Genomic DNA, 27,876 nt, shown 5'->3' on the forward strand with positions numbered 1-27,876 from the left:
GGAGCAAAACAATCAAAGGAGTTTAATTAGAGAGCCCAGCTTCTTGTGGCGCTGTGTACGTACAGTGGCAAGCGTTTCTTTGAGGCAGCGTTTCTGGAGAGTGAATGGGATTTTCTTATGTCGTTAGTTTTCCAGTAGTGGAGTGGAATGTTTGTCGTCTTAGCACTTTTCGGTGAGATCGGTGGGCGAAGCTGGTAGTCGTTACGAGGCAGTAAATCCCGAAGGAGATCTAATACGACCAAAGTTGAATACAAAATGAGTAGTGTGGGACTTTAACGAGGTGTTTTAACGAGAATGAATATATTTGAGGAAATTGTTCTTGATTCAAATTCTGAGATCCGGATTTCTTTTTTAAAATACTCCCAATTTTGAAATTAAGGAGCTGCACTGGTCCATTTTTAGATCTTGTTATCGATCAATGTAAAGATCTTTAAAAATAACACATGATTTTTGTCATGATGCTCTTACAAATAGCTCTTGAAACACAACGTTTTGGCTGACATTAATTAGAAACCTGGCAAAAATATGAACTCATCATTTAAGGAACCTCATACAAGCCTACCTTCATATCCTTAAGTGAATGCGATCGCTTCACCGTGCACTAACGTGGTGTTTTTATATCACCTGCAGGATGTGTGAACGTTTGCACCTTGGTTGAAAAGGGCCGCACAAGGAGCTAAAGTTTTCCTTCCCGCTTCGCTTCGCTGGCCCTTCACACGACACTTCCCAAGCCGGACCCCACACGCGGTTGTCCCGCGTGTGCTTCGGATTTTAACATTCATCACCCACCCGCGGTGCGCTGTTGGTTCTCCCGATTCGTCTGCATAGTCGGCTCGCGCTCTCACTCACCCGGAAGCACACAATCCCTCAGGGATTGTCTACCGTGCGCTGGAGTCAAGTGGAAGATTCATCTTCCCGGAACGGTGAGGTCGAAAAATATGCGCCCCGTTTCGCGTGAACCATTCCCCGGCAACCCCGACAACAATGAAGAGATAAAAAAAAAGATGACGCTACTGCAAGAAAGCAGTGGATAGAGCTCCGGAAGAAAATTCCTCGCCAAAGCTCTGGGTGTGTGTTGCTGTTGTTGCTCAGTCGAGAAAAATTGCTCGGGGCATTGTTTAAATTTTCTGGCACATTTTTCAGGGCTTATCCTGGTGAAGTTTGTGTTTGTGTCCGTGTTGCTGCTGCCCATCAGACAACCACACGGCATGGGCGCTAGGCGTTCGCCGTGGATGGCGCTCGTGCTGCAGGACTACCAACAAGAAGGTGTCGTTTGGTTTTGCGTTGGATTGTTGGCAGTGTCGGCAAAGGCAACAACAAAGCTGAACCTAGGATAATGGAATGTTTGTTGTGTGAATATTCCAACCATGATGATCCCCAGAGAGGCTTCGAACACAACCAGAAACATATAAAAAACAACAACAAAAAAGAGTGTGGAGAATTCGTTCGCTGGGTGTGATAGTGATGTAGTTTACGGTATAATGCTGCTAATAGTGATCAAATTTCTTTCCCACTGTTGTACTAAATGACATATACAGGCGGAATGTTTGGAAATCATACATTTGTTTCATTTTATTTTCTTTGTCCTTATAAGATTTCTTCTGCCATCCGCCAAGACGCTTGACAACTTGTTCTTGTCCGTTCATTGTTTGGTAGTTGCAAGTCTCCTCAAAGGATAGATTCGTTTCCCTCTTTATCTCTCGTTGCTTTTTGCTAGTTTAGAAATGGAAACAGAAAACGTAAAGCAAACACAAGAATTACCTAGTACTTCCCCTCTTCTGCCTGACGACCAGATGTATTAACTACTTTCTACTACACTTCTTAATGTTTGCTTTTGTACAGTGAATAAAAACAACACTTTTTGTTACACACACAAACACACACATTCGGCGCTCGCGCGCTACCATTCTCACGGGGGCCAGGTGCCATCTCGCTCTTGTTAAATCATTGTTTACCGAATCTCTTTGGAATTTCCACGACCTACTTAACGTTTCTGTGTGATATGGAATCAGTCAGTCGAACCATCGAACTTACTTTTGCTTCACCGGTTTCTGATATATATGTGTATTTACCTTCCTTTCCGTTCACAAGCTAGTGAGCCTTGCCTGCCTAACCGAAACGATAGGGGAATGATTTATTGTGATCGAGGCTGGATCGAAGGGAAACGATTGCTCGGGGTAAACAATCCGCCAGTTTAAGTGTTTTACACTCTATCAATTCTTTTCTTGTTGGAAGAATTACTTGAAGTGTGAAAAAGCTTTCCAGCGAACAGATTAGCTTGCAAACGCTTCCCGTTCAACCGAACCGACAATACCGAACTCTCCCGCAAGAGATCACAGATTCTCCGCTACGAAGTAACACCCGCTCACAAATAATCTCTTTCTCTGGGGATATTGCACATTCTGTGTGGCTCTCTGTAGCTGTACCGCATCTATAGTGTTCTTCCACGTTTATTGTCCAGTCATTAACGCAATGTCTTGGAAAGGGCTGCTCGCGCTGCTAAGATATGCGGCACCGAACCGCGCGCGTGCCTGTGTGTGTGGGTTCTTCAATGTTGCCTCCGAGCAGCCACCAACACCATCTGTAATTCTGCTTCCTCACCGGAAGATGCAACTCCGTTCGAGGATCGAATCTAGAAACAAGACTCTAAAATATGTACATACATCGAAGATATGGCCCAGTCCCTCGGGAGGCTGGACAATATCTCGCTTGCTTAATAATGGCGCTACACCTTTTCAAATTCGATCCATTCCACTGTGTTTCTAAAACAAAGGCTCTACGATAGCTACGCACTAAACTTACGCACAATCACGCATTGACGGGATGAACTTTCTCTCACGATAACGGGGGAGGTTCGGGTGAGTTTTGGGGCGGGATGGTATGGAGGATATGATTCCGGCGCTGGATAAGATTCCGCAGGATATGTGGGAGCCTTACGAACAAACACTTACACTAATCTGGCGGGATGACGTATGATGAAGGGGGGAAGGGGGGGGGGGGAGGGAGGGATGAAGTCGGACGCTCGATCTACACATTATATACAACTTTCCTGTATTCTGTTGGATGTGGTGACCACCTCGGGCCGAAACCGGTACTCGTTCAGCGTCGACGTGACCAGCGACTGGGAGGCCGGACTGCTCAGCAGGCTCCCCACCGCCCCGACCCCGGTTACGGACATCGACGGCAGTGGCAGCGTCGCCGTGGACGCCTGCTGACTAAGTGGACTGAGCGTCGAGGTGACGCTGCTATTGTTTGCACGGCCCAGCGTGGCATAGCTCTGCAAGGGAGAGGTGTAAACAGACGGTAAAGCCAGCTGAAGTGAGTGTTTGGGCTCGGGAGTGCTAAAATCGCGTTATACTGCGAAAACATGGGGCTGGAAAAGGGGCTAGCGGTAAGTGAAATGAAATTCTTACTGTCTTGCACTTACGATTTGTTTACTAGGCTTAAAGGAGTAATGATGTACTTCCGTGTTCGACCCGGTCAGCGAGGCCAGACTGGATCCATCACAATGTCGCTCCTCCTCATGGAGCAGATGCTCACCGCCGTTGCGGTGTATCAGTCTTGCCGAGGGGCTGCGGAACAGCGGCGTAGGAAGTGTCGTCTTCGGTGGCCTCCGCTCTGCGTTTGAAAAAGAGCACCGAAAAACCAAACCAAAGCATTAAGATTTATGCCAGATCCGTCCAGACGGTATCCGGAACAGATGAAGTGAGACTGCACCAGCGCACTACTTACCATACTGATTCGGTATCACATCCGGATCGGTTTCGTCCCCGTCGGGCGGTTCGCCACCAAGCGTGGGACTACCGCGTCGTCCCAGCCCACCAACGCCGCTGTCCACCAGCGGCGTCTGGATGCCGTTCGGGTCGTGCGTCTGATGATGTACGCCAGAGTCCAACTGGCAGTCGGGTGTCGAGGACAGCTGGGCGGTTTTGGTGGGCTTTAGTTTTTTGGTCGTGTTTCTGTGGATGTGCGTGAGTGAGATAGTGAGAGTAGAAGCAGAAAGAGGGCAGCAGAATAGGTGGAGTTAGTAGTGCATCCGTGCGAAGTGTTCACAAAAACGCCGCAGGCCTCCGGACTTCGGTGGACATTTTACACCGCACACATGGACGGTGTGGGACTTACTTGCTCGCATGTCGCCGGTAAATGGTCGCCAGGACGATGCAGACTACGGCAAACAGGATGGCCACCGTGAGTGTTAATGCGGCTAATACCGGTGATAAAGGAACATTCATAACGTTGGACACGCCTGTAATAAATCAGAGAAGGATTGGCTTTGAAAAACCTGGTCTTTCGCAAATGGTAGGCTGGTAGGCCTTGGTAATGGCTTGGTGTGCGACCGTTTTGCGACCTGGCGAGAGGTACGAGCTTGAAGCAAATGCAGTAGAGCACACAACATTTGCAAATTTTACTGTAAGAATGTTATCGATTGTGTAAGGTACGGTTAAGCAACAGTGATTGAAATGAATGTTTTGCAGAAGTAAACAATTTATATGAACGTAATGTTGAATTCAATTGGTTTATGTTACATTAATTCAAATAGAAAGTAATGCCCTATGCAACAGCTAGGCAAGCATGAATTCTTAATCCTCGGCTGCTCCCATTGCTACTGCTAGATTAGGGCATTAATAACTATCTTAATATTTTATCACTGTAAATCTTTCGCTAACTCCCGTCCACCCAACCGCACTGAAGTATCCACTCGGAAGTGGACTGATGCGGCCTTTCAGCAGCCACTGTAGCGACATATGTTGTCGTCGGTAAGCCAGACGATACGGTCCGCAATAAACTATTTAGCCCCGGACCTCTGTCTGTCGGTGTGTGTGTGTGTGTGTGCATGCCGTCCATTGGGCAGACTAAACGCAGCGCCGGGCTCATCTTCATTACCCAACGCGCCGTGATGCGTGGAACAACCGCTTTCGCCCATCTGGCCGAGCCGACCTTTAAGGCCGGATAAGTATCAAATTTATTATTAACGTCCCCGGGATCTCATTAATTTCCATGCCTTGCCGAACAAAATTACCTCCAAACCTCGGAGGCAGCGTAGGCCCGAAACGGCTGGGGATGGTTGGGCTCGCGCGCGCTCGAGGAAGATGCCGACCTAGGCCAGCCCAGCGTACGATGAAACGCTCTAATCCGGGGCACAAACATGACTCCCTCAGCCCCTTGCCCATGGTTTGACTGTGGAAGCTGTCCGCTTCCGGTGGTGAAACCATTCATCACGCTTTTCCTTTGCGGACCACCGTCCGCTAGCTGGCCTGCCTAAGCATGCAAGGTAGGGATTTTAGCGACCGAGCAAAGGACGCAAGCGTGACAGCGGGTGATGGTGGTGGAAAAATCGCCACTGACAGTTGCGGTGCGGTGGTGCGGTGTGGTGCCGTCTATAATCTCTTTGGAGCCACCGGGAGCTTTTCTCAGGTGGCTCACAAACAAAAGCGATTCTTTTGCCGATCTTTCGTGCAGAACCTCGGGCGCAGCCGAGCTACGGTGAGTGACGGTGACCAGTGTCACAGGTCATCAGGCGTGCAGGATTTTGTGCTACCCGAGCGGTCAACCGGGAGGAAGCCACCGTATGCGAAGGCGAAATGGATGGAGTGCGAACCCGTACCGAGTTATCGGACTTGCTCGATGGCAAGCCAGCTTCTGCGCTGTCGCCCGGAAGCTGCGTCGTTCATTGGCTTAGGTTTTGATAACGTGCACATGGAGACAACAAGCTTAAAACGGGCACGAATGGTTCTAGAACGTACGGGATGACACACAAAAAAAAAACAACAACAGGTCCTAAAAGTCTATAAGCTTCTTGGTGGAGTCGCTACGGCAGTGGTGTGAAGAATAGCTTTTTTTCGCAGTTGCTATGGTTTCGGTACGGCAATGGCGGTGAAAGTGCGCTAGCCGATTTGTACCGATGCTTTCGAGAAGGCGAAACGAACTCCCTCTGCGCTGGTAGTGTTAACGGATTAAGATGCAGCTATGACTTTGATGTGCATGTGAGCCAATTGTACAAAGTTGCTTGCTGGAAGGTACCGGCGAGTGTTGTTTTCAACTTTCCAGACCTGACTTTACGGAGCTCAGAAGAGCAATGGCCGCTAGAGGATGTATTTTCTCGTGAATTGTGTTAGCGAGTATTGTATTGTTGTGTGGTCTTATTGCAATCGTTCGTAAGCCGCTGACGGCGCTGACCCTTACCTGTGTATTTGGCCACGCCCTTGAAGGTGATATCATCTATTATGACCGGCTCCGAGCGGCCTTTGGCGTTGGCGGCGAACAGGATGATGCGGTACGAGCTGCCCGGCTCGAGGTTATCTATGTAGAACTGCACTGGCGGGTGCTGTGGATGAGAAAAAAAAGAAGAAATGGAAAGCTGGGTAAGTTTCCGTGCAGAAGAGACTGTCCTGACTGTGTTGTCCAGACCAGAATCGGACGAGTGTGCAGCGTCCTTGAGCTGGCAGAACCTTATCCATTTCTAGGAAGGGTCCATTTCTAGACCAATTGAGATGAATTGAGTCAAGATAGAGACTGTGGCACAGAATGTAGGTCATCTTGTTGATTTATTTCTTTGTTATATTGTTTACTTACTGAGTTGCAAAGTTAATAAACCAAATCGAGCAAAACATGCTTCTTTAAAGCTATACAGGCAATTGCTTAACAGACACTACCAGGATTTGCTGAACTGTGTAGCTTTGTACAAACAATTTTTGACCTCAGCAGCGTTACCTTCATTTCATGATGAGTTTCTGGGTACAGTACTTGTTCTATCCTTCGCTTCCACCAGATGGACGTTGGAATGATGACGGAAAACTACCCTTGGGCCACTTGTCACAATGCTGAAGCTTCTCCGAAAAAGAACAATCCTTTGCCCTGCCCAGCCCTCATCAGACCGGCCCGTTCTTCATGGGTACAACCTAGATGAAGCCCTCAAAAAACCGTGGAATGTTTCATATTTTCCAATTTTTATGTTCCACAGCGCTGCAGGAATCCCCCGACGCCCACAGGTTATGACGAAAGGGAGATAGTTTTCAACCTGAGCAGAGTACGGCACGGTGATAAAAGGAGAAAGTTTTAAGAACCACCTTGACAGAACACAGCGTATATACTCGCTCCTTTCCCTGCTCTTGGCGGTGCAGTGCCCCTTATTACTGGCTGGCAGCACTGGAAACCACGGCATGAGCGGGATACAACACTCAACGCCTGCACCCGTTGCAGGTGCAGAGAGATGAAAATGAGATTTTTGCTCACCCGAGCAGAAAATGTTAGTGAAACAATCGACAGTGACAGCTGTGTGTGTGTGTGTGGGATGGGATGGGAGGCATGGCAGATGCAAGGCTCAGAGGTCGGCTTGGAGGCTTGTTACGTAGCAGGGAGTGCAGGCGTATCGATTTTGTTGCCAGCTTGCTGCACCAACCAGATGTCTGTGTGGTGCAACCCACCCCAAACCCGGTGTATAACCACGAAGCTTCGAGGGAATGTTTGATGGAAGGCGGGAAGAGGTCACATACCTGTAAGCTTAAATTTCTAACTAATCGCAGGACGGGCACCTCCACCAGCTCCAGCAGGAACATCTGCGGCAAACCGCCATCGAACCCCTCGATACACTCGATGTGCAGGGAGTCGGCTGATTGATTCGACACGGAGCAGTTCTGCAGTGCGAAAGGGCGACCTGGAACGAACACACACATTCACAAACAGCGTTAGAGGGTGGGAAACACAGCAGAAGGCGTGGAGTTTCGGTGGTGGGCATGCTTATGCAAGAGTATCGATTGCAGTGACGAGAGCAGCGAAGGTAGCGCTTTGCACGGTTCGATAAGATCTAGAACATTGTAGGAGAATGTTATCTTGTGTCTGATGGTAGGCGTTATTTTTTAAGTTTTGAGAAGGCAGCTGCTTCATCCTTGCTTTCCGCCGCTCCAGAACGGGTATGGATATTATTCGTTATGTTTTGCAAACACCTTTCACTTTGCATCGTCCACGCGGGTGCCTTCCTTGTTCGATGGCGTTCCCATCGATTGTATGGCGTTTTAATTAAATTCCAGACTCGTGCCTCGTTGCCCCTTTCAGCAAACCCACTAACACTTGACCGGAAGCGCTCCACTCCACCACACATTCTACGGCGCTCTCGACACTTCAATGCTGTTAAGTGGACCGGATTCGGTCCGGCAACTTACCTGCAGCCACCACTTGGAAGACGCAGGGTGATTTCTGCACACCGATCGCGTTCCGTCCCCAGCAGGAAATCGTCCCGTAGTCCAGATCGGATGTCGGCGTGTAATTAAGCCTCGATAGACCGGTCTGTCCAGCGTCCGGTCAGCAGTGCAGGAGTCGAGGCGGAACCGGCAACGAGCAGCGACGAACAGAAAACAGATTGGAAGAAAAGAAACGGCACGTAAGCTTACTCGCTAAATTTCACCATCCAATTACCACCGGTACGGGACCGGAGCGGTTCGTTTTCATTATCGCATTTTGAGATGTTTTCTAATTATTTGTCCCGGCGGCCCTGGCGGTTGGAAGGGGGACGGGGCCACTCGTCTCCGTGTCACTTACCTCGCTCGAGTGTAGACGGGACGGTAGCTCGGTCTGCTCGCCGGACGAGTTGAACGTCCAGTGGAAGGATTCGGCCGGTGGCGATGCATCGACTTCACACTTGAGCTGCAGCGTTTCGTGCTTCAGAGCGCCCAAGAGCTCTTCGCGATCCACCGCACAGACGGGGGCATCTGGAATTGTTCGAGGCGGGCGAATTGTTGTACGGTCAGGAGAAAGAAATGCGCATCTATTAGCTAAAGTGCATGCTGATGGAGATTGTTTCGGTTGGTGGTTCGGTGGTGGTAAGGGAATTGAATTTTTGTGGTCGAATTTGTGACGTTGAAAGCTTAAACCAGGACAACAGTTTGTGATTGTGGTGCCAGCTAATGGAATCGCATGACTTAAGGCACACTAAGGCCTGGAAAGAGGTCATTCGAGGTATAATTTCACCAAAGCCGTATAATTGAAGATTCCCAACACTTGGGAAGCTTCTATGAAGTTTTGGGAATGTATTTTATTTCAATAAGGCATACCGATATGGCGCGGTTGTGCATATCGAATACTGGCACACTACTTTTTGTGTTTTTGAATTGAAATCAGAACAATAATTAAAAGAATTAGCTGAAATTTTGTGGAGCCTTCGAACCTTTACTTTACAAACATACAAAACATACAAATGAAAATTAATTTTCCGAGAGCCATTCGCTTTCAAACCGTTAAGTGCCTTTATTTTGAAACCATAGCTTCAGCCCACATACTGCCATTCAGCATTATGAACTAATTGAGTGTGAAATGTGCATCGAACCGAATCAGTGGAAATTTCATTCAAAAAAATAAACGAATTTCCCATTGCCCTCCACAGCCTCCAGTGCCCAAAAGCGCCATCAATGCTGCTGCCAGTTCATCAAAACAGGTGGAACGGGAAAGAACGGGAACGAGGGTATGCAAACGGGGAGCGAAAAATCAAATGGCGTAATTTCTGATTTACAACCATTTCTGACAAACAAATTATCAGTCAATTGAGAGGGAAAAACGTGCACAAGGCAAGCACAAGATCAGGGCCGGCGCAGCAGCCGTAGAGCACATCACCCCTCGCCCGTGATAGCGAGGTGCCTGTGTGCTGGTTTTATTCGATTATTGTGACTGATTGCGGTACGGCCGGGGCCGGCGAAATCAAAGCATCCTCCGTTCTCCATTGAGCGCGCGAGTGCGCGAACAAAAAACCGGGCGGCTCCATCCCGTGTTACAACCACGCTGGCACACACGTGGGCTTGGTGAGTGGCGTTTTCTGCACACTAGAACCAATTGACGTATGCTGGGGTTTTTGGAAGGAGATCATAGTGAAAGCTTTGGTAAATAATTGGGGAAAATAAGCAATGTTGGAGTGAGCCTACTATTTTGGATGGACAATTTTGACGGTTATAATTTTCCATGATGATATCATTTTTGAGCTTGGATACTGATGCCCTTAATTTTGGCCGAATCATCTCCCACTGTGCGATTGATGCTGGCTGAATGTGGAATGCTATGTCCCGGTCGAAAGGCGCCCACCATCGATCGGAATTCCCTGGACGGTTGTGACACTTCAATTACATTTACACGAATTGTTACGATGCCCACAATTGAGTACAAAGTGGAACCGGTTTTTTCCTTCCCAGAACCCAAACCTAGGGCCACTATTTCCCTTTTTCACACACTCTCTCCCTCTGTGAAAACCCCTTTGCCAGCCGTTTAAGGAATAAAAACATCCATCCACAGCGTTACACAGCGCACAGCGTACGGACGGCTGGAGTGCGTTTGTTTGTCGAAATGTATGGAGAATACAATTTAAATCCTCTCACACCCCTTCGTGCGTCAAATTATTCGCTCATATTTGCGCGTGAATTTTGGGGCCGGATTGTTCACCCCATGGTCGCGGTGAAAGCGAGCGTAAATCGAACTTTTGCTGCGCCGGTAAATATTCATGTGTGAAATTAAATTCGATGCGAGAACAAAACACCGAACCCCCAAAGTGGTTGCAATTTGCGGAACATGATGCGGTTTAGTAAAGGTAAAATAAAATTAAATAAAAACATGCTCACTCTCCCATACACACACAGAGAGCGAGGTATGAAAATAGGCAAGCCTTTCCACCACCATGCCACCGTGCCGCAGTGATTGCTGAAGTTTGTACTGCGCTGGAGGGAGGAGGGACTTCACAGCCGAAGCCTTATTTGCTTCCAGCCCACCGAACCGAGGTGCACCAAGGGTGCAAGGAGCGCGAGGAGTTAATGAAATTTCATTTCATTTACAATAATGCTTTCCCAAATGAATCCGTTCCAGTCGTTTGGTCGGGTGACTTCATTCAATGGTACCGAGCACGTTGGGAGGGAAGCGTTTTTTTCCTTTCTTCCGCGCGTGGTTCTTTTCAAAACACAGAGAAGTAAAAGGCAAAGCGACGATTCGCTGAACCTGCATTGAATAAAAAGGTGAAGGTTTTTTTTGTTCTTTCCAGTTCGTCAAGTACAAGTGGGAAGGAAATTCATAGAAGAAACAAAGTATCGTAGCGGCACAAAAAAAAAACACAGAAGAGGGAATGAGGAAAATCAGGTCGTGATCATTTACGCGGTGAAACGGCAGCCCCGGAGTCGGAAGGATACTTACAGCGCACGCGAAGTGTGACGTGATTGCTCGTTCCGCGGCCCTCGGTGTTTGCCGCCATGCAGGTGTAATCTCCGGCCAGACTGCGGGACACGCCTTGCAGGGCCAGCGAGTGGTCGGACAGGATGATGCCAGCTGTGACATTATGATGGAGTTCGTTTCCCTGTTGAAAGAGTGAACGAGTGAGAGTGAGAAAGAGGTAGAGAAAGAGAGCGAGGTTATAAAGGAAGGTATCGTCATCGGGTTCGCAGGACGCGACACACGAACACACCACAAACGAGGTTCTATCCACCGGCACACACCAAGAACGTTAAAGAGACAGCAAGCAAGAACCTCAGACGAAGCAGAATCACAAGGAAAAACAATCACATATACATATACATTACTTTTTTCCGCTCTCGAACGGTTTTGTGCTCCGTTCCACCGGCTTGAAGTCGTAATTGAAGGTGAAAAATTTACCCAACCTCAAACCCGCCCCATCCCTCGTGGGCGAATCTTGGGCAGGAATTGAATTATTTACCCAGACCGCTTTTAATAAGGATCAAGTGAAGCGCCGGCAAGAAACGCTGGCAAGGTAATCAGACCGACCGCCAGCCGCGTTCGCGGCCCAGCTGTGTTCGCGGCAAATGAAGTTCCAAGTCAGTGCGGCCGCGTTTGCCAGTGTTGTGTTGAGCGTTACGAAATTACACGAAAGTAAACACACACACACACACACACACACCCACACTGTTTGGCACACACATCCGCGTAATGTAACTACCAGCGGTTGTTGTTTGCGCTGCTGGTTAATTGTATTCCACTGAAGCTTTTCCCGCGGTGAGCGAACAGAACGCAGTCTTGGCGGGTAACAGAGCCCCCGGGGTTGGAAAGAAGGTTGTGGGGTGTAGGATCCTCTAACGATTATGAATGTACCGTGCAGATAATCCGAATTTTCGACATCAAACAGCAGTGCGACTGGAGCAGGGAGGGAGGGCAGGAGGATTTTCGTGTAATAGGAACAGGTGGTGATGGTGGTGGTGTCGATGGTAGTGGTTTTTCTTTGGAAACAGCGACAATGGTGCGTAATATGCGGTCGCGGTTTTCCATCCCTTTTTAGTTGCTTGCTTGTTTTGGCTCAACCGCGTGTGCTGTGCCTCTTCTGTGTGGCATCCAGTGTCAATTAAATTGTTAATTATTCTGCTTGGAACATCATTCTCTCTAAAAGGCATCTGCTTATCGTTCGTAGCGTGCGTGTGTGGTACCGGTACCGAGAGGGTAATGTTATTCAAAGATTTCGTGAATAGAAGCGCTGGCTTTAGAAATTGGAAAGTGAACGAGACAAGAGTGCATCGTTGTTTTGTAACAGGTGGCGCCGTTGTGCCACAGAAAAGCGTGTGTTTTAATGCGGAAGTGTGTTGCATGCGTGTTACTGGAGCTATTCATGATACGAAGAAAATAATTAAGAGTTTGACGCAGTCTTTCTGAATCGTTGGAATGAGTTTTGAATTCTTTTCGTGTGAGTCGTTTCGTTTTCGTTTCAATTCAATGATGAAAAACTGCCACAGTCACTTGAAACGATCTCACTTTCAGTCGCATTAAATCAGTATAAAATTCATTCGTGAGCATTAAACATCAATAAAACTGAGAGCTTTCAGCATGCATCAAATCACGTTGAAAGCCACGCGTAATACTGAAATTGCTGACTAGAAACAAAAAAGCTCCACTAGGCCATTATTTTCACACCACGCCAGTTCGAAGGATGATTAAATTCAATCTCTTTCCAGTGCACTTGCCGCACAATTTGAATTAACTAATTTTTTATGAGGAGGTGTCTTTTATGACCTCACATTATCCTCGCCAGGGCAGTAAACGAATGGGTGGTGGAGGGAGGGAGGGGGGCATTGGGACGTACCATAACAAAACCACGCACGGTCAAGTGAGGCTGCGCCGCTCTCGAGATCGCTCTCGACTGAAGCCGGAAGGGTCCGGAATCTGCGCGTACCGAACGTAACGCCATAAAGAACGCAATTCTCCGGTCTCATTTGCAACAGCTCAACGCTCAGCGCCCCCCGGGCGGTGGATGGGCCGCACCGCTTCGCAAATCCCATTTACAACCAATCCTCCAGTGGTTAGGCAAATCAAACACAGCACAGGACGGGCTTATGGGAAAGGAATCCAGGCATGGGGAAGCAAACGGAATGGCAAGCAAGTACCACGTCGAGCTCGCCGACAAATCGCCGTCCAAGGTTGCAGCCGAATAGCAGCCGAGCTGTTGGACCGAGCTGTCCCTCGGTGGGTGGAAAGCTCGAGGAGTATTCCTTTGTTACCGGAGAGGCACACACTCACACATCAGGATGATCAGGGTTTTTTTTTTGCTTCCATAACAGCGGAACAGTACTCTAGACTCTTGGTCAGGGGAAGCCAGTTTTGCCCAAGGACGGTCCATTCTTGCTGAGCTCAGCGGAACGTCCCAGGGAACAGGGGGAAGTATCGCACCGAATCGCTCGTTTACGAGGCTCCCATCGCATCACGATGGGTTTGCAGAAGATTATAACGGCCTTCGAGAAGAGCGGCCAGCTTCCGAGGGAGCGGAGGGTAATGCATGCGATCGAGAGATAGGAGCAGGCAATGTGGCATAGTTTCTCGAGCGACGCGGACCCTAAAACCTTCCCGCTTCGTTCGCGTTTTCTTTTTCTGCTGTTTGTTTGTTTGCGAGCAGACGGATGATGTAAAACGGCAACCGAACATATAAACCATCCTACTTACATCGTGATACCAGGCCAGCTTGTAGGGTTTGGGGTTCGATTGAATGTGACAGTCGAAGTAAATGTCGTCGCCCTCCTTAATGTCGTCCGGATTAAGAGATGATCCCATTTTGAGCGTCACGATCGGCATGTCTGTTGTGGGTGAATGGGAAAGGAAGAAAATGCGGTAAGTAAGCTTTTTATTACGGTGTCATCACTTTGCCAGAGTGTAAACATAATTTAGAAACCAGAAACAAACCAGTGGAAGTTTAGCGCAAAACTCTTTTATTCCCTGGGCCCGTTGGATGGCATGGCAGGCAGCTCCGAAGCCAGTCGTAAAACACACTTACAGCGATATAAAAATTCAACAAAACCAAAGCCAAGTTGCATTACGAACGGCGGCGGCGGCAGCGACAGTGCACTCAGAGACCACCGGAAGCAACTAAAAGTCACGACTGGAAAACATCCATTACGCTCTCTTAGTGGAGCACTACTACTGTACTGCGATTTACTTGTAAAATCATCCGGTAATCAAACCCCGGGCCGCTGGAATCACTCTTCCATTGGGCGCCTGCAACGAAACACGGCGGCACAATCTTCTGGCCACTTTATCTGCCGCAACCGATGCAAATGGGTATGGGTCTGCTCTCTCTTTCTCTCTCTCTCTCTCCCTTCCCTTGCAGTCGAAAAAGTAGTAGTCTACGGGTTTCGGTTTTTATTGCGCTACCCGGCCAGACAACACACGCGCTCCAGGGTGGTGAGCGTTGATGGTGTGCAATAAGGAGACAAGTTTTATGCTACTTGTCGTTGGCTAACGTTCGCGTTTTTTGCTTATTTATTTACGATCCTGCGAGATAAGGGGACCTTTTGTGAGAAAGGGAAAGGGGGAGAGTTGTGGAACTGGAGGCACGAAGACACAAACACATGCACAAACACTTTATTCGTCAACGGTACACGGGCGGTCCGGGCAGCAGGGCAGGTTCTTTGGTATTCTACACTCGTGGTTAAGTGGCGCTTCTTCGCCGAGCACGCCGTGAGGAAAGGCAAGAAAGAGAATCTCAGAGAAGATAAAGAAGTGGGAGCAAAAGTTTCATCTCGCCCTGCACGGACCCGTAGAGACTTTCGAAAGGACAATTTCAAGTGTCTGCTTTTTATCATTTCACGGTTGCATAAACACACCAGGGCACAACACATAAATAGACAGCAACATGCTATGCTAGCGCTGGCAGAACAAGTGGGACAGTCGATCTGAATGCAAAAAAAGCGAACACCGAAGAATCTCAATGGCCCAACAACGAAGGCACGACCGATTCAGTCCCATTCTTGTGACTAAAGTGAGTAGCAACAAAACGCAGAAACGAACGAACGAACGTACACTCACAAACTTTCGGTGCGGGAGAATAAGTTAATTTTCAGTTTTATGCTACAGTATTTATTAGATTTGGTTTCGTTTCGTTTCGTTTACGCTTCCGTGTATCGTGTTCCCGTTTACCTTAACGGGAAGGTTTACCTGTGTAGTGTGCGTTTGTTTGTTGTTTCGTGTGTTTTTTTTTGTCACCGGCACCCTCGATTGCTCGATCACGATTTATACGGTTGCGTCTCAATTAGGACCGTTCCGCAGGACCGCGTTGCTGAAAAGGGAGGCATACAGGGAGAAAAACAAAGAGAGAAAGAGAGAGAAAGAGCGAGATCGTTTCCTCCCAACCACTTCCTGGCAGGCAAAATAGTGATGATGGTCTTTGTGGAAGTTTAGCATTTATTGGTAGCGCAATAAAACGCCTGGTGAGGTCGTAACGAGACGCACCCGGACACGCAGCACACGGCGCCGATCGGCAGAACGGCAGCACAGTTTTATCGTTGCGATCGAACCCGTGGACGAATAAAACTGATAGGAATGCTGCAGGACGGATGGTGAGGAGGCCTGTAAATGGAATTCAATTTCCGTGTGCTGTTCCGTGTGCCGTTTTTTACTACTGCTTCTGCTGCTACTGCTCACAGCTCGCGCAGTGCTCGAAGCCAATTCCGATCCATTGCCGCCCAGTTCGAACTCAATCACGGACTGGGTGTGTGTGTGTGTGTTTTGGTGTCTTGAGTGATTTATTTGCTGGTCGCACCGCCACGGAAGACCACGGAGCAACCCCAAAGAGAGACAGACGTTAATAAGACCGAGACGGAATAGAGACGTTAAAGCAGGGAGCGCCATAAACGGTGTACAGTTTTGCGCCATCGCCACATAAACCGAAAATCCTACAGCCGTAATTGGGAAATAAAAGGAGTTTTGAGCTGAACCCCCTGCCCAGCTGCACGCTTAATTTTAAAATGTAATGCGATTTTTCCCGTTACACTACGCTAGCGGAAGGCTCTACTTACAATGCACCACCAGTCGCCACTTGTCCTCGATTGCGCTGTCCGGGATGAGCGGGTTCTCCGCCCGGCAGGTCAAATATTTGCCATCATCGTCCACCGTCGGCGTGTACGATATAACGCTGAGTGATTGGTTGCCCGTCTCGGAAAACTGCAGAACAGATGGAAAGCGAGAGAGAGAGAGAGAGAGAGAGAGAGAGAGAGAGAGAGAGAGAGAGAAAGAGAAATTGAATGGCAAAAGTAAATGTACTGACCGATGCGAGGCGACAGAGGAGAAGTTAAGCAACGAGTATGGCCACGGTTCCAATTCGCAACAGTTACCAAGCAACTTCCACAGCAGTAGCTGTGGGCCGGTTAGAAAGGTTCTCAGCGTTACACATTTCAATCACGTTCACGCTCAGCACTTGGAGGCACTCTTCCCTTTTATGGCAGCACACACCGGCACTGGCAGCGGAAGATCTTTGACTGTGTTTATACTATGTGTTCAATCAGGCTGCAACAAAGTATTACACTGATTCGCCGAACTGCAGAGCCTTTTTTCGCAGTGGAATGTGTTGGCATTACATTTATGTTTCATGCGCTGCACATTTTGCGCTGCCCGGTAGTGATATATTGCATTTGATTTGGAATGATATGAAGATGGGAAACGCTTACAGCATGTTTATATAACATTGCGGCAGACTAAAATCTCCAAGCTTAAGCCAATCGGTGGCTGAAAATAGTACAATCTTGTCAACATTCTTGTTTGGGTCATTTTTAACCGAGTATTATAGAATGAATTATTGGAAAAACTAAATGCCAAATGCGGTGTTCTATTCTACATTGTTTTCTACCAACTATTCCACCAAAGGTTCAATGCTAACTGCCAACAACGAACGATTGCAAAATTTGATCATGTTTGCTAGCACAAACAGTCGCTAGCATTATCATTTGCAATGCAATTTATTCGCGCGTTGTCTGCAAACGAGATTAGTTTGGATGCTCTCCAGCCCACCGCGTCGTACGGCAGCAAAGCCAGCGCTACTTTGAATGAGTTTTTGAATTAGAAAGCAAAAAAAGAAGGAAAAAAAACATAGACCACCTTTCGCCCCGGCCAGCGCTGCGCCAAATAATGGATATCGTGAAATTGTTGATTAATAATTATTGCCGATTGGTTTTGCTAATTATTTCCTCCGGCGGCACAATACAATTCGGCTGTCCGATGCATTGATTCAACCTACACGCAACATAATTATGAGCGCAATTAGCGAGCGAGCGGGCTCGCGCACGCCCCAGAAAACGTCGCAACACCTGCACCAGCTGGGCCAGCAGGTGTTCGTGGTGCAGGGCGTTGAAATTGTGGTTTGATTTAAAATTAATATTTAGCGATTTCTGTTTACGGCATCGGTAGCGATCGGCAGTTAGGCGTGTGTGTGCGTGTGTGTTCGATGTGTGGTCACAAGGCCACAGTCGATATAATTCGATTGTTGGCACAATGTTTTCCCAGAACTATGTTCACTTCAAAGATAGCGTTCGCAATCGCCCTAAAGGTATGAGGCAATACATTGTTGGTCTGTGTTTTCCCCATTAACATGGCGACGGGGGTTTTCGCCCCTTTGGCAATGTTTTCCATTTCACAGGAAAAAGTGAACGGCATGTGTCGTGTGAATGGAATTGTTTGGAACTGTGCTTGTAAGGGGAGAGCGTAGGGGAGATCGTTTGCAAACGACCAACCAACCGTGACGCCGTCCCAAACCTGTAATTACAAACCGAGGGTCCTCGTCCATACTTACGTTCTTGGTCACTCGCTTGAGCATTCGGGTTCCTTTCCACCACGAGATGGCCGCTTCCGGGCGGGAGCCTGAACTTTTGCACTCAATCTCGTACCGCTTGTCGGCGGAGACGAACTTTTCCTTGGCCATGATGTGGACGGCGACCGGTTTGACTGTGGAAATCGAAGCATCGTTGCGCTTTAGCAGCTCATTTCCATATGCACACACACACGCGCGCTGATGGGAAGCTTGAGTTCGTCGGAAGGTACTTACGGTTGACGTCCAGCACGACTACTTTATTGTTGGGCGGCGTCAGGTTCGTATTGCTCGCGACACACATCAGCCGGGCGTCCAGATGCTGTCGGCCAATGTTTGGATAGGACAGATGATTGACCGTCGTCCCGTCCGGGCGGGTCTCGAACGACTCGTCGATGACGCTGTTGTCCAGGTACCAGGTAACGTTTGGCCGGGGTCGCCCTGGAATCGCGAGAGGAAAACATGGCACAGTGTAGTGTCACATGAGATGTGACCTTTTGCGACGATGACCCTCCCCGGCACGGCACTTACCTCCTTTGACCTCGCAGATCAGGGCAATGTCGCTGCCCTCGCTGTACGGCTCGACCGTGTTGGCCTTTTCCCGGCGCCGCGAATCGTAGATGATGGGCCGATCCGGTGGCACTGGAATGAGGTAAAACAGCCCCCGGTGGGAAAACGGAAACGATGAGCACAACATGGAACGCAAAACCGGTTGAGTGACAGCAGCGAGCGATATTTGTCAATCAGTTGAGGTGTGGTCGTTGTGCGAAAACCCGTCCCTGTAGCCCTGGAAGGCTTACAGTGGGACAAGGTAAAATGATAAAATGGGGAAAAAGGGTTAAAATTGTGTCGTTTTTTCGTTTATTGATCGCTAGCTGGGGTCAAAACAGAGCAAGGAATTAAATGTTGAAAGGAACTAGGAAAGAACAATCGTTATTAAACGGCGTGGATTAAATCACAACGAAGCTTTTCATTTGAACTATTCAGGGTTTACATCACAATTGACTTCTAATGGACTAGATGCTTCTGGATCGCAATGTTGCCTTTCTGATTGACTCTTTGAGTGATTGATGAATCTATTTAATTGTTTTTTAAATGATGATTGACACCATGCCAGTCACCTTCAACGAATGATACAACTTAATCGCTCGCTGCAAACCACACGTGTCAAATTGCCGCAACAACCGAGAGTCGGTGGAGACGCCCGGTCACTCTTACCTATCACAGTGAAGTTTATTTTGAGATTTCTCGTGGGCGAATTGCGAAAGTCTACCCGGCACCGGTACATGCCCTCGTCCGACAGCTTGATCTCGTCCACCAGCAGCTGGGCCGGGTGGGTGGTGGCCCGGAAGAAGGCCCGCTTGCCGAAGTACTTGTCCGACGAGGAGAGGCGCGCCTGTGCCACCTGGCGGCCCCGCACGTCAAAGTTGTAGAGCGGTTCGTTGTCGTCCTCTTTGAACCAGAGCACCATGTACACGGCATCGTCCCGCTCGAGCGGCGTGATGTCGCACGGCAGGCTGGCCTGTTTGCCCAACACTCCGCTTACCGTCGTGATGGGAACTGGAGAGTGGAGAGAGAGAGAGAGAAAAAAAAATAAGAGAGAGAGAGAGAGAGAGAAAAAACATGAAAATCAAACAAACATTAAAGTGGTTCCACATCGCACCGAAGGCCAGCTGAATATTTACTTTGTCGTCGATGAAAGCAATAGCTTAATTAGCGCAAAACCCTATTCTCCGTCAGCCATAAGGGCGCACACAACTCCCCCCCCCCACCCCGTTGATTGACACCGAAGCGAAGGTTATAGTTATCACGGGGGTCTGGGTAAAATAATCTCATTTATGTCATGTTTTCCGCACCGAATCGATCAACACACATTCGCCTGGCAAAGCTGCGGGGCTTATCACCACTACGTCAATAACTTTAATTCTCTGCGCTCACCCCGGATTTATCCTTTGAAATCGCTCACTTATTTACGATGGCGGACCGGCGGGACGCCCATCGGCGCAGCGGGAAACGCGCGCACACAGGTGAAACCGGGATCGCCGGGCGCTATTAAAAGGGACCTCGGTGACGTTTATGGCCCTGTCCCAAAATCCCCATCGGTGGGACGATGGCGCTTTCCGGCAATCTAGTGCCGGAATCACAAAAGCTTCGTGTCCCTTGACGACCGGACATGATGGTCGAGCCCCGAACGGGTCCCGAACCAAGGCAGGACGCAAGGGCAAAAAGCCCAAACCCAAAGCATAATCCCATTCCGCCCCGATAAGCCGTAAGCTAGCATCAGTCAAAGCAAAGTATGTGTAGCCTGGGCCGGCAGCCTCGGCATCCCGGACAGCAGGGAAGGGACTACTTCAAAAGCACACCCCGGTGATCCCGGCACATGAAACGAATTTGATCCATCCAATCCTTGCTCCCGCTGCCTGTTCCTGTTCGTCTCGGTGGAGGCCGCATTCGCTCGAGAGGCACTCATTTGGTTGACTAATTTCCGTGCCAACGAGATGGGCGGTGGGTGGCTGGTTCTGTACACACACACCGCTACGCTCCCGCTGCAGCGAACCAACGAACCAACGAAGGCCACACCACACATCGGATTACGTTCCACCGTTTGAACTTTATTTTATTACACTTCATTGTTATTGTTATAGCGCTCGTTGTCGTTGTTAGGATACTTCACTCGCAGCGCCACCCAGCGAGCCTGCTCGCCCACTCATCCCGCCCAATCGCATACTCACACCCAAACACACAGCCTCATGTCTAGTGCCATTCGTACGATGGCGCTCGTGTGCCTGTAAAAAACGACCATCATCAATTCATAAATACCACCTGTGCCACAACCAACCGACCGACGGTAGAGCAGAACGCGACGGCATGAGCGCCACTGAACCGTACAGTACAGCATTGCGCTACGGAGGGTAGTGGTGGTAAAGGGGTGGTGGTGTAAAGGGTTTTGTTTATTTATTTATCACTGGCATTTTTGCCATCCTCGGTAGCTAGCACTACTTTACTGCCTTTCCCTACATCATCTTTCTTCCCTGGGTGCTGGAGTGTTGTTTCGGTGGAGTAGTTTTCTATGCTGTCGAATTACGTCAATGTAAACAACCGACACTATTGGGTGGTTATTGGGCCTGTGGTGAAAATCACTGAACATAATCATGAGTTCGGAGCGTGCGCTTATTAGATATTGAATATGCTTCTTGTGTGCATAGACATTGAAATTCAGGGGTGTGTGAATAATTACGATCAGCTTTTAGTCCAATGAGCTGTTTTTTTCCATAAAATATTAGATGATTGATATACATTTCAATTTTTTTATTATAATTTCTCTATTTATGTATGAACCAAAGCTTAATTTCTATCTCGTAATGTGTCTATCCGGGTCGAAGGACCAAAGAAGCGATGTTGTTTTGTTTAGTCCCATTGAATATTTGCCCCTTCATTTTGTTGCAAACATTATTTTTGATCTTTTATTACATAGCACAAAGCCATAAAAGAAAATATTCGCACACACAGACACCAACAAAGACTCTGTTTACCTTTAAGTTGGATGAAGCGAAAGCGCAAGGGCCTGCCGACCCAACATGCCTGGGGTCCGCTGACACACGCTGCCAACCTTTTTTTGGGGGCGCTGCGCCTTTTTGTCAGCTTTAATGCAATTAAACCCCAGAAAGCCCCCCGAAGCTACGCGGCCCCGGTAAGCCCACGCCGGATAACATCTCACGGCTGCGGGTAAGCAAGAAAAAAAAGGTTCAATTTTCTTTACGGGCACCACCCGCGCTTTCGATGTGTTGCAGCAGAGTGAAACCGAAAACGAAGGAAAAGTAGATTTCCTTTCCCAACACAAACACACATACACACACACACACGCAGAGCTTTTGTTCACTCAGTGCGGTTGGTTACCAACGAGCATGTTCTAAAGGTCGCTTAAACATGTTTCGATTTTTGTTCCGAGAGGAAAACTTTCTTGAGTGTCGTTTTTTTAGTCTTATTTTTAGGTAGATTTTAATTACGCTGTTAGTTCGATGTTGTTTGTGCGCGGTTTGTATGCTGCTGTGTACAACATACCACCTGCTCGCAGCAAACGAGAGGTGAGAAACGTTCGCGTGGAAGTTGTTAGAGGCATTAAAATTGGAATGATTAGCAGCAACATTGCTACAAACCCAAATCGTACCCACCTTTACGAATGCTATTCGCTTCCTATCGACTGCCTAACAACCGTGCCAATCGAGATTAGTGGAAGTACATTTTCAATTAGAAAGCTTTCCCGTTAGGTCGGACGACCCAAATCCCTTACGTTGCTAGCTTTACTACCGCAGCCTGTAAAGCTCTCAATGCAATCGCGTTGACATTGACCGTTTGATTTGCCTGCCCCGAAAGTCTTTTGCGTTCAATCATACCGACCCGGTTGTTAATCAATATTTACAAGGCTCCTTTCTGCCGTTGGGCTCTTGGAAGGGAGTGCGAACAGTACGCAGGTAGGAAGGAACATCATCGTTCGAGGAACAAAAAATGCTATCGCGATCCACCTTTTCGGCATTTCCCGGTGTGTTTGTTTGCCACTTCCGTGCCACCTACCGGGAAAGCGAGTGAGTGTGTGTGTGTGTGCCTCCTGTGTCCCGGAATGCCACAAACGCGAACGCGCCCGGAACAATTTTAATTGCCGACAGCCGAGCCCTGACCGTTCCGCGCAAACCCGAGCCCGAGCCCGTACCGTTTCGAAGGTAAAAAGGTAGGCAAAACAAGCAGGAAAGCATTGAACGAAAAAAACCCACAGACCCGAGGAAAATAAATCAAACAAACGTGGGTGAGCCGTAGCGTGAAAGACCCGACGTACCTGATTATAGGGCACGGCGGTGTGCGTTCTGCACCGCAATCGAACGGAAATGTCCGCCTTCTAGAAACAGGGCGATCGTTTTTTTTTTGTTGGTTCTCCTGCTCGCCTTGCAATTCCAAGCGCTCGATTAATTAACGGAACCGTTTTTACTTTCCATTTACCCCGTTGGTTCGCCTTATCGAACGGGGCCGAAGCTCAAAGCCGCCATAAATCAAAACCACGAACCCGAACGAGATTCCCCTCTCTCGCTGCAAAGGACTTCACCTTCTGGGTGGGCTGCGAGTTCGATTGATGATTGAATTGGTAGGTTTTTCGATTGATTTCGAATCGTCATTAATTTTGGGCTCGACATTGAGGCGTGTATTTTTTTGGCGTGTGTTTGTCCCCTGACTCTTCCACGTCCTGGAACTGGAACGGACCAGGGATCGGTTTCGGCTTATATGGGTCGAGCATTCAATTTGAACCTGAACTGAACCCACGGAACGCGCTGGAAGGGTTTGAACATGGATCAAAGCAGCACACACACACACACACACACAAACACGCAAAACTCCTTTTTTACAGTGCCCTTTCCGTTCGTGCATTCGATACGGCGTCATGATTAATTCACATGCCCTATCATTGCGGTTTGTGTTGGAAAAGTGTCAAATATTAAAACCGCTCATGCCCGCTCGTTTTGCCTTTACCGAGCGATCAAATATTCAACGGGCGGCGTGTTTCGGGCTTCGACCCGTTCGAACAGAGCCAACCGGACCGATTTACACGACGACGGCGATGGCGGCAGAGTCGGCGAATGTCTTAACCTTTATCAAATTTAATCCATTGACCGATCTCTCTGTGTGATCTCTGTGTGTGTGTGTGTGTTTGTGGGACCGTTTTGCTGTCCGCAAGCTGCTGCCCGCATTTTCACCAGTGGGTAGGAAATTCTAAAATAGACTTCACATTAAACCCTTTCCCGCAGCGCATGTGACACACACACACGCACACGAACAGACTCTCCTCCCGCCCTTTCGAACAATCGAAACCGGCCAATGTCTTCTTTATGCGGCACGATTGGCCCTCAGCAGCCGGCTTGTGGCCTGTCCCTTACTTTATCTGATGTGCCTTCCCTGTCAGCTCCCGAGGCCGTCCTCCCGTTTCTGTGTCTGTCAAAAGTTAGCATTCCCGGTATCGAGGACCGAGTTTTTCTGCGGCCCGTGTTGTCTTTGCCGTCAGCCTACCTTCCCCCCTATTGCCACTTTCATTTGCACCGAAAAAGTTACTCCTATCGAATGGAATTTGGACACGCGGGTGGAGGCTTTCGGGCTTTAACCGACCGGCAACGGAAAACAACCCTGTCGAAATGCTGGCCACTTGCGGGTGCGGTCAAGCACGGAGCACGAAGCAGCAGCAGCTGCTGAAGGTTAGGGCTAAATTTATTGATCGTGCGAGCACATAATCTTGCCCAATCCGGCTAGCGTGGATAAACGAGGGAAATTTGCACCGTCCTGCGGAAAGGTGCGACGTGGCGCTTGTTGGCACTTTGGTGTGTCTGTGCTGGTCTCTGTGTGTGGATGTGTGCTGCACTCTACTATACTGCCACTTACTCGATATCCTGTGCGCTGGGGTTTATCCGCATCCGTTAGTGCGGCGTTGAGTGAGAGTTGACCGTCCTCGAGCAAAGAGGAGGTATATGATTGGCCAGTATCAGCGTACCCTGGGCGGGCAAGACGCTTTCCCGAAGGAGTGGAGGGAGTCGCTGGGAAGCACTTCAGCAGGTTCGCTAGAGCTGAGTCAGTACTGAGGCAGAAATCGAAACATGGCAAGGCACAACTGCAGCACACTTTGCGCTCTGACCGACATCTGAAAACGAGAAAGCTAGCGAGCAAGGCGCTTCACCACGAGCGGACTAGCTAGCACGGTTGCAGTTTCGGGGAACCCCTGCGGGACTCCAGCGCCAGCGAGAGGAAGTGTACGAGTTGTCGACGCCACAAAACACGCTCTGTGTGGTTTTTCCGGTTCGAAACGGCAGCACACTTTTCTGCTACTTTTGCCGGTAGTTTTTGTGCAGCATCGATCGATTGGCCGTACTCGAAGGCGAAGAAATGGAAAACCAGACTGGTTTGGTCAGAGTTTGAGTCCCCGTGTGTGTGAATGTGTGTATTCTTGTGTGTTGGTGTGTTGAGTTTTCTTACCCCCGGGAAAAAAAGAAAGAAGCACACCACCGTACTTGACGTCATAGCAAAGCCGCCAGCTGACTCACGTTCTCAAGATGGCGACAATTTGAAAATCACCGCAATAGGGTTATACTTGCAGCGCCGTCGGTTTGTGTGTGTATGAGAGAGTGTCTTGTTGGTGTATTGAAGATGTTGAAAAAGGGGATTCGTTGGAAGCACTTTGTGCAACTGGAGAATGGTGATCTCTTTAAACACAATTGGGTTTAAGGATTGATTTAATTTAAGGAAAGAGCTACACTACGTTATGAGGTTATGTGTAATCTGATTTATACGTCAACTTTCAAGGATTTGCGGCAAAGAAGGACAATAACAGCAGAATCCTTTTTCAAAGAGACACTCACATTGAAAGCCAATTTTAAATACTCTTACAAAACGATCCGAAACTAGATATCTCCATGTCGTTTGAATTCAGAGAAATGCATAATGCATTGAATGGCCATGTTTATTGTTTATTTAGGATACTGTTAATTTTCAGCCGCAAAGCTTTCGGCTGCAGTTCCCGGAGCAGCTAGCATAAATGTCCCACTCCCACTCTACCTCTCAATGGATAGCGCAACTAACAGGTTAAACGAGGCCACAAAAAAGCCCCAACAAGCAATGCCAACTTGCAACCGACGCTCAGCAGCTTTTCACTTCACTGTGGTCATTTTACGTCCTGGTCCTGGTCCTGGCTTACAAACAACAACCGGCTAGGAAAAACGGGGCTCAAAATCTGCTCGCCAATGGGCCCATCCACCGTCGCATTTCCCCCCCGATCCACCGGCTTACCTGGAGTGCAGAAACCATTTACATTCAATTCACAGCCTCAGCGTACGGCGGGATTTCCGAAGCACAACTTCCGCCCTTAAATATCCCGCACTCTCGTCCCTCGGCTCAGTCATTCTGGCGCGCACTGTCACAGTGGGCCATCTGACGGTGCCATCTTTCCGTAGCCCACCAAATCCCGTCCGCTCTTGTTCCGTTCTTCCCATGCTGTGACGGTATGAATTTGAGCTTTTGAATAATTAATCGGACGCTCGGTCCAATGCATCCCTCGCCTCTTTCCCTGCTCCTTCCTCGTTCAGCCCACATCCAGGTGGGTGGGTTACGCCACAGCCCACCACCCACCTGGACCATTAAAACGGTACGCTGGAAGCCGGACGCAAGCCGTGTCCGGGCGACCCGGGAGCACAGCCCGAACCATAATCTCTGGCGAACAATCTCTAGTCAGCGTGGGACGGGCTGGGTGGTTAGTAGTGCTTAGCCTGCCAACCCGGGATTGTTGTGTGTGTGTGTGCCGGGACATTCATGATGTCTGCTGTGTACCCCGTCATCCCAAGCCAAAATCCCCACAACACAGCCAGCAAGAAGCCAAAGCACCCAGAGGGGAACCAGGTTACCGTGCACGATAAGCATCCAAAGAATAAATGGGGATCGTGTTGCTCCTTTGCAACAGGCCAAGGGGAGAGCGAGGGAGCGACCGAGCATAACAGGCAGCAACTACACTGGCTAGCAGCGAGCAGAGGGAAGAGAGAGAAAAAATAGTGCATACTTGCTGTATCCCGAGGCACCACCACCACCACCACCACCACACACAAGGGACCGTGTGGCAGCAAACGCCTCCCATCGGAGAGAGAAAAACGCTTAAAAAGCTTTCACAAAAACGGCGCTCGAAACTGCTGCTAAACTTTAGTTTGTGTGTTGTTATGTTCGGCCGGAACTCGTCCGCCCCTTTCTGCCCCCCTTTCCCTCTTGCTGCGTACCGTAGCGCACAACACTTTTCGGAAAATGTCCCACTTTTCTGGGAGCTTTTAATTTTCCGTAAAACGACAACGACGACCCCGCAGGTCTCTTGATGGTTTTGCCGCAAAAATGAGACCACCACACATACCGAGACACGGTAAAGCACGCTCAGGCGTTCGCTGGCTGGGGACATGCAAACATGAGGGGGGTGGGTGAGGGGGAAAGGGGACGGGGGCAAGCGAGTGGACCACGCGGAATGGGCAAACGGCACGGAAGCAGCGTCAGCAGGCGTCAGGGCAGAACGGAGCACAGCGAAGGGAGTGATGGAACACAAAAAAAAAGAAAAAATGGCACACACACACACAAAAACGAAGCAAAAGAAGAAGATCACCTCAACACGTCGACATGAATAAAAGTCATGTACCCGGGGCCGCAAAACCGGAATGTGTTCGGCCGACGTTAAGCAAAAATTCGCCGGAAGTTTATTTTAACCCGCTGCGCTCTCCCCTGTCCCTGTTCACTTACCGCTCGCCGACGCCACGCCACGGCGTTGGTCACAATTCACGGTAGAGCCAAGGGTGAATTTGGTTTCGCTTTTTTTTTTTGCTCCGTTTCGCTCACTCCCTCGACACACTTCCGTCACATTTCCGTCGGTTGGGCGGGTGCGTCGGTGCACACTTCCGGCTCTTGGGGAGGATTTGTGTGTGTGTGTGTGTGTTGGTTTGCATCGCGCCGGATGAACCCCCGGCACGTAATAGCTTATGAAGATGATTAATAAAATCCATTATGGCAATTTATAGAGAGATAAGATTTTTCCCATTCACCGGCCGGCCAACCCCGGCAATAAGGAGTCCGCGCAGTGCGCGAGAACACTCCCTCTTCCACCCGTCGCTTGGGGGGCGCGGCTTTCTTGCCTTTTGCTGGATGCAGGATTCGTTAGTCGAGGTGAGCGCTGTTTTTTGTTGTTGCTTCAGCAAACTTGAGCAAAGCTGAGCTTGTTTACCGTGCTTACAATTAGGAATTTTTCATTACAACCCACCCGATTCGGGTCGAGTCGCTTCGGGTCCCGTTGGAGCCTA

At 49.0% G+C, this 27,876-nt stretch overlaps 1 protein-coding gene across 2 annotated transcripts in view; it reads right to left on the reverse strand.

Moving 5' to 3' along the window:
• Positions 1-1,870: 1,870 nt before the first annotated feature.
• Positions 1,871-27,876, reverse strand: part of LOC1281766 (hemicentin-1) — a 51,043-nt gene continuing 25,037 nt past the window's right edge. For both annotated transcript variants that reach the window (XM_061644257.1, XM_061644258.1), the window contains exons 3-17: positions 19,247-19,588; positions 18,560-18,670; positions 18,266-18,469; positions 18,014-18,165; positions 16,248-16,392; positions 13,900-14,030; positions 11,158-11,317; positions 8,536-8,705; positions 8,160-8,283; positions 7,494-7,654; positions 6,184-6,325; positions 4,123-4,246; positions 3,733-3,959; positions 3,428-3,618; positions 1,871-3,277 (exon numbers count right to left, since the gene is read on the reverse strand). In XM_061644257.1, coding sequence (XP_061500241.1) covers positions 3,035-3,277; positions 3,428-3,618; positions 3,733-3,959; positions 4,123-4,246; positions 6,184-6,325; positions 7,494-7,654; positions 8,160-8,283; positions 8,536-8,705; positions 11,158-11,317; positions 13,900-14,030; positions 16,248-16,392; positions 18,014-18,165; positions 18,266-18,469; positions 18,560-18,670; positions 19,247-19,588 — 2,627 coding nt within the window. In that variant the 3' untranslated portion in view covers positions 1,871-3,034. The remainder of the gene's footprint in view (positions 3,278-3,427; positions 3,619-3,732; positions 3,960-4,122; positions 4,247-6,183; positions 6,326-7,493; positions 7,655-8,159; positions 8,284-8,535; positions 8,706-11,157; positions 11,318-13,899; positions 14,031-16,247; positions 16,393-18,013; positions 18,166-18,265; positions 18,470-18,559; positions 18,671-19,246; positions 19,589-27,876) is intronic.

The sequence above is a fragment of the Anopheles gambiae genome, chromosome 2 (assembly GCF_943734735.2).
Source record: "Anopheles gambiae chromosome 2, idAnoGambNW_F1_1, whole genome shotgun sequence".
Classification (NCBI taxonomy): Eukaryota; Metazoa; Arthropoda; class Insecta; order Diptera; family Culicidae; genus Anopheles; species Anopheles gambiae.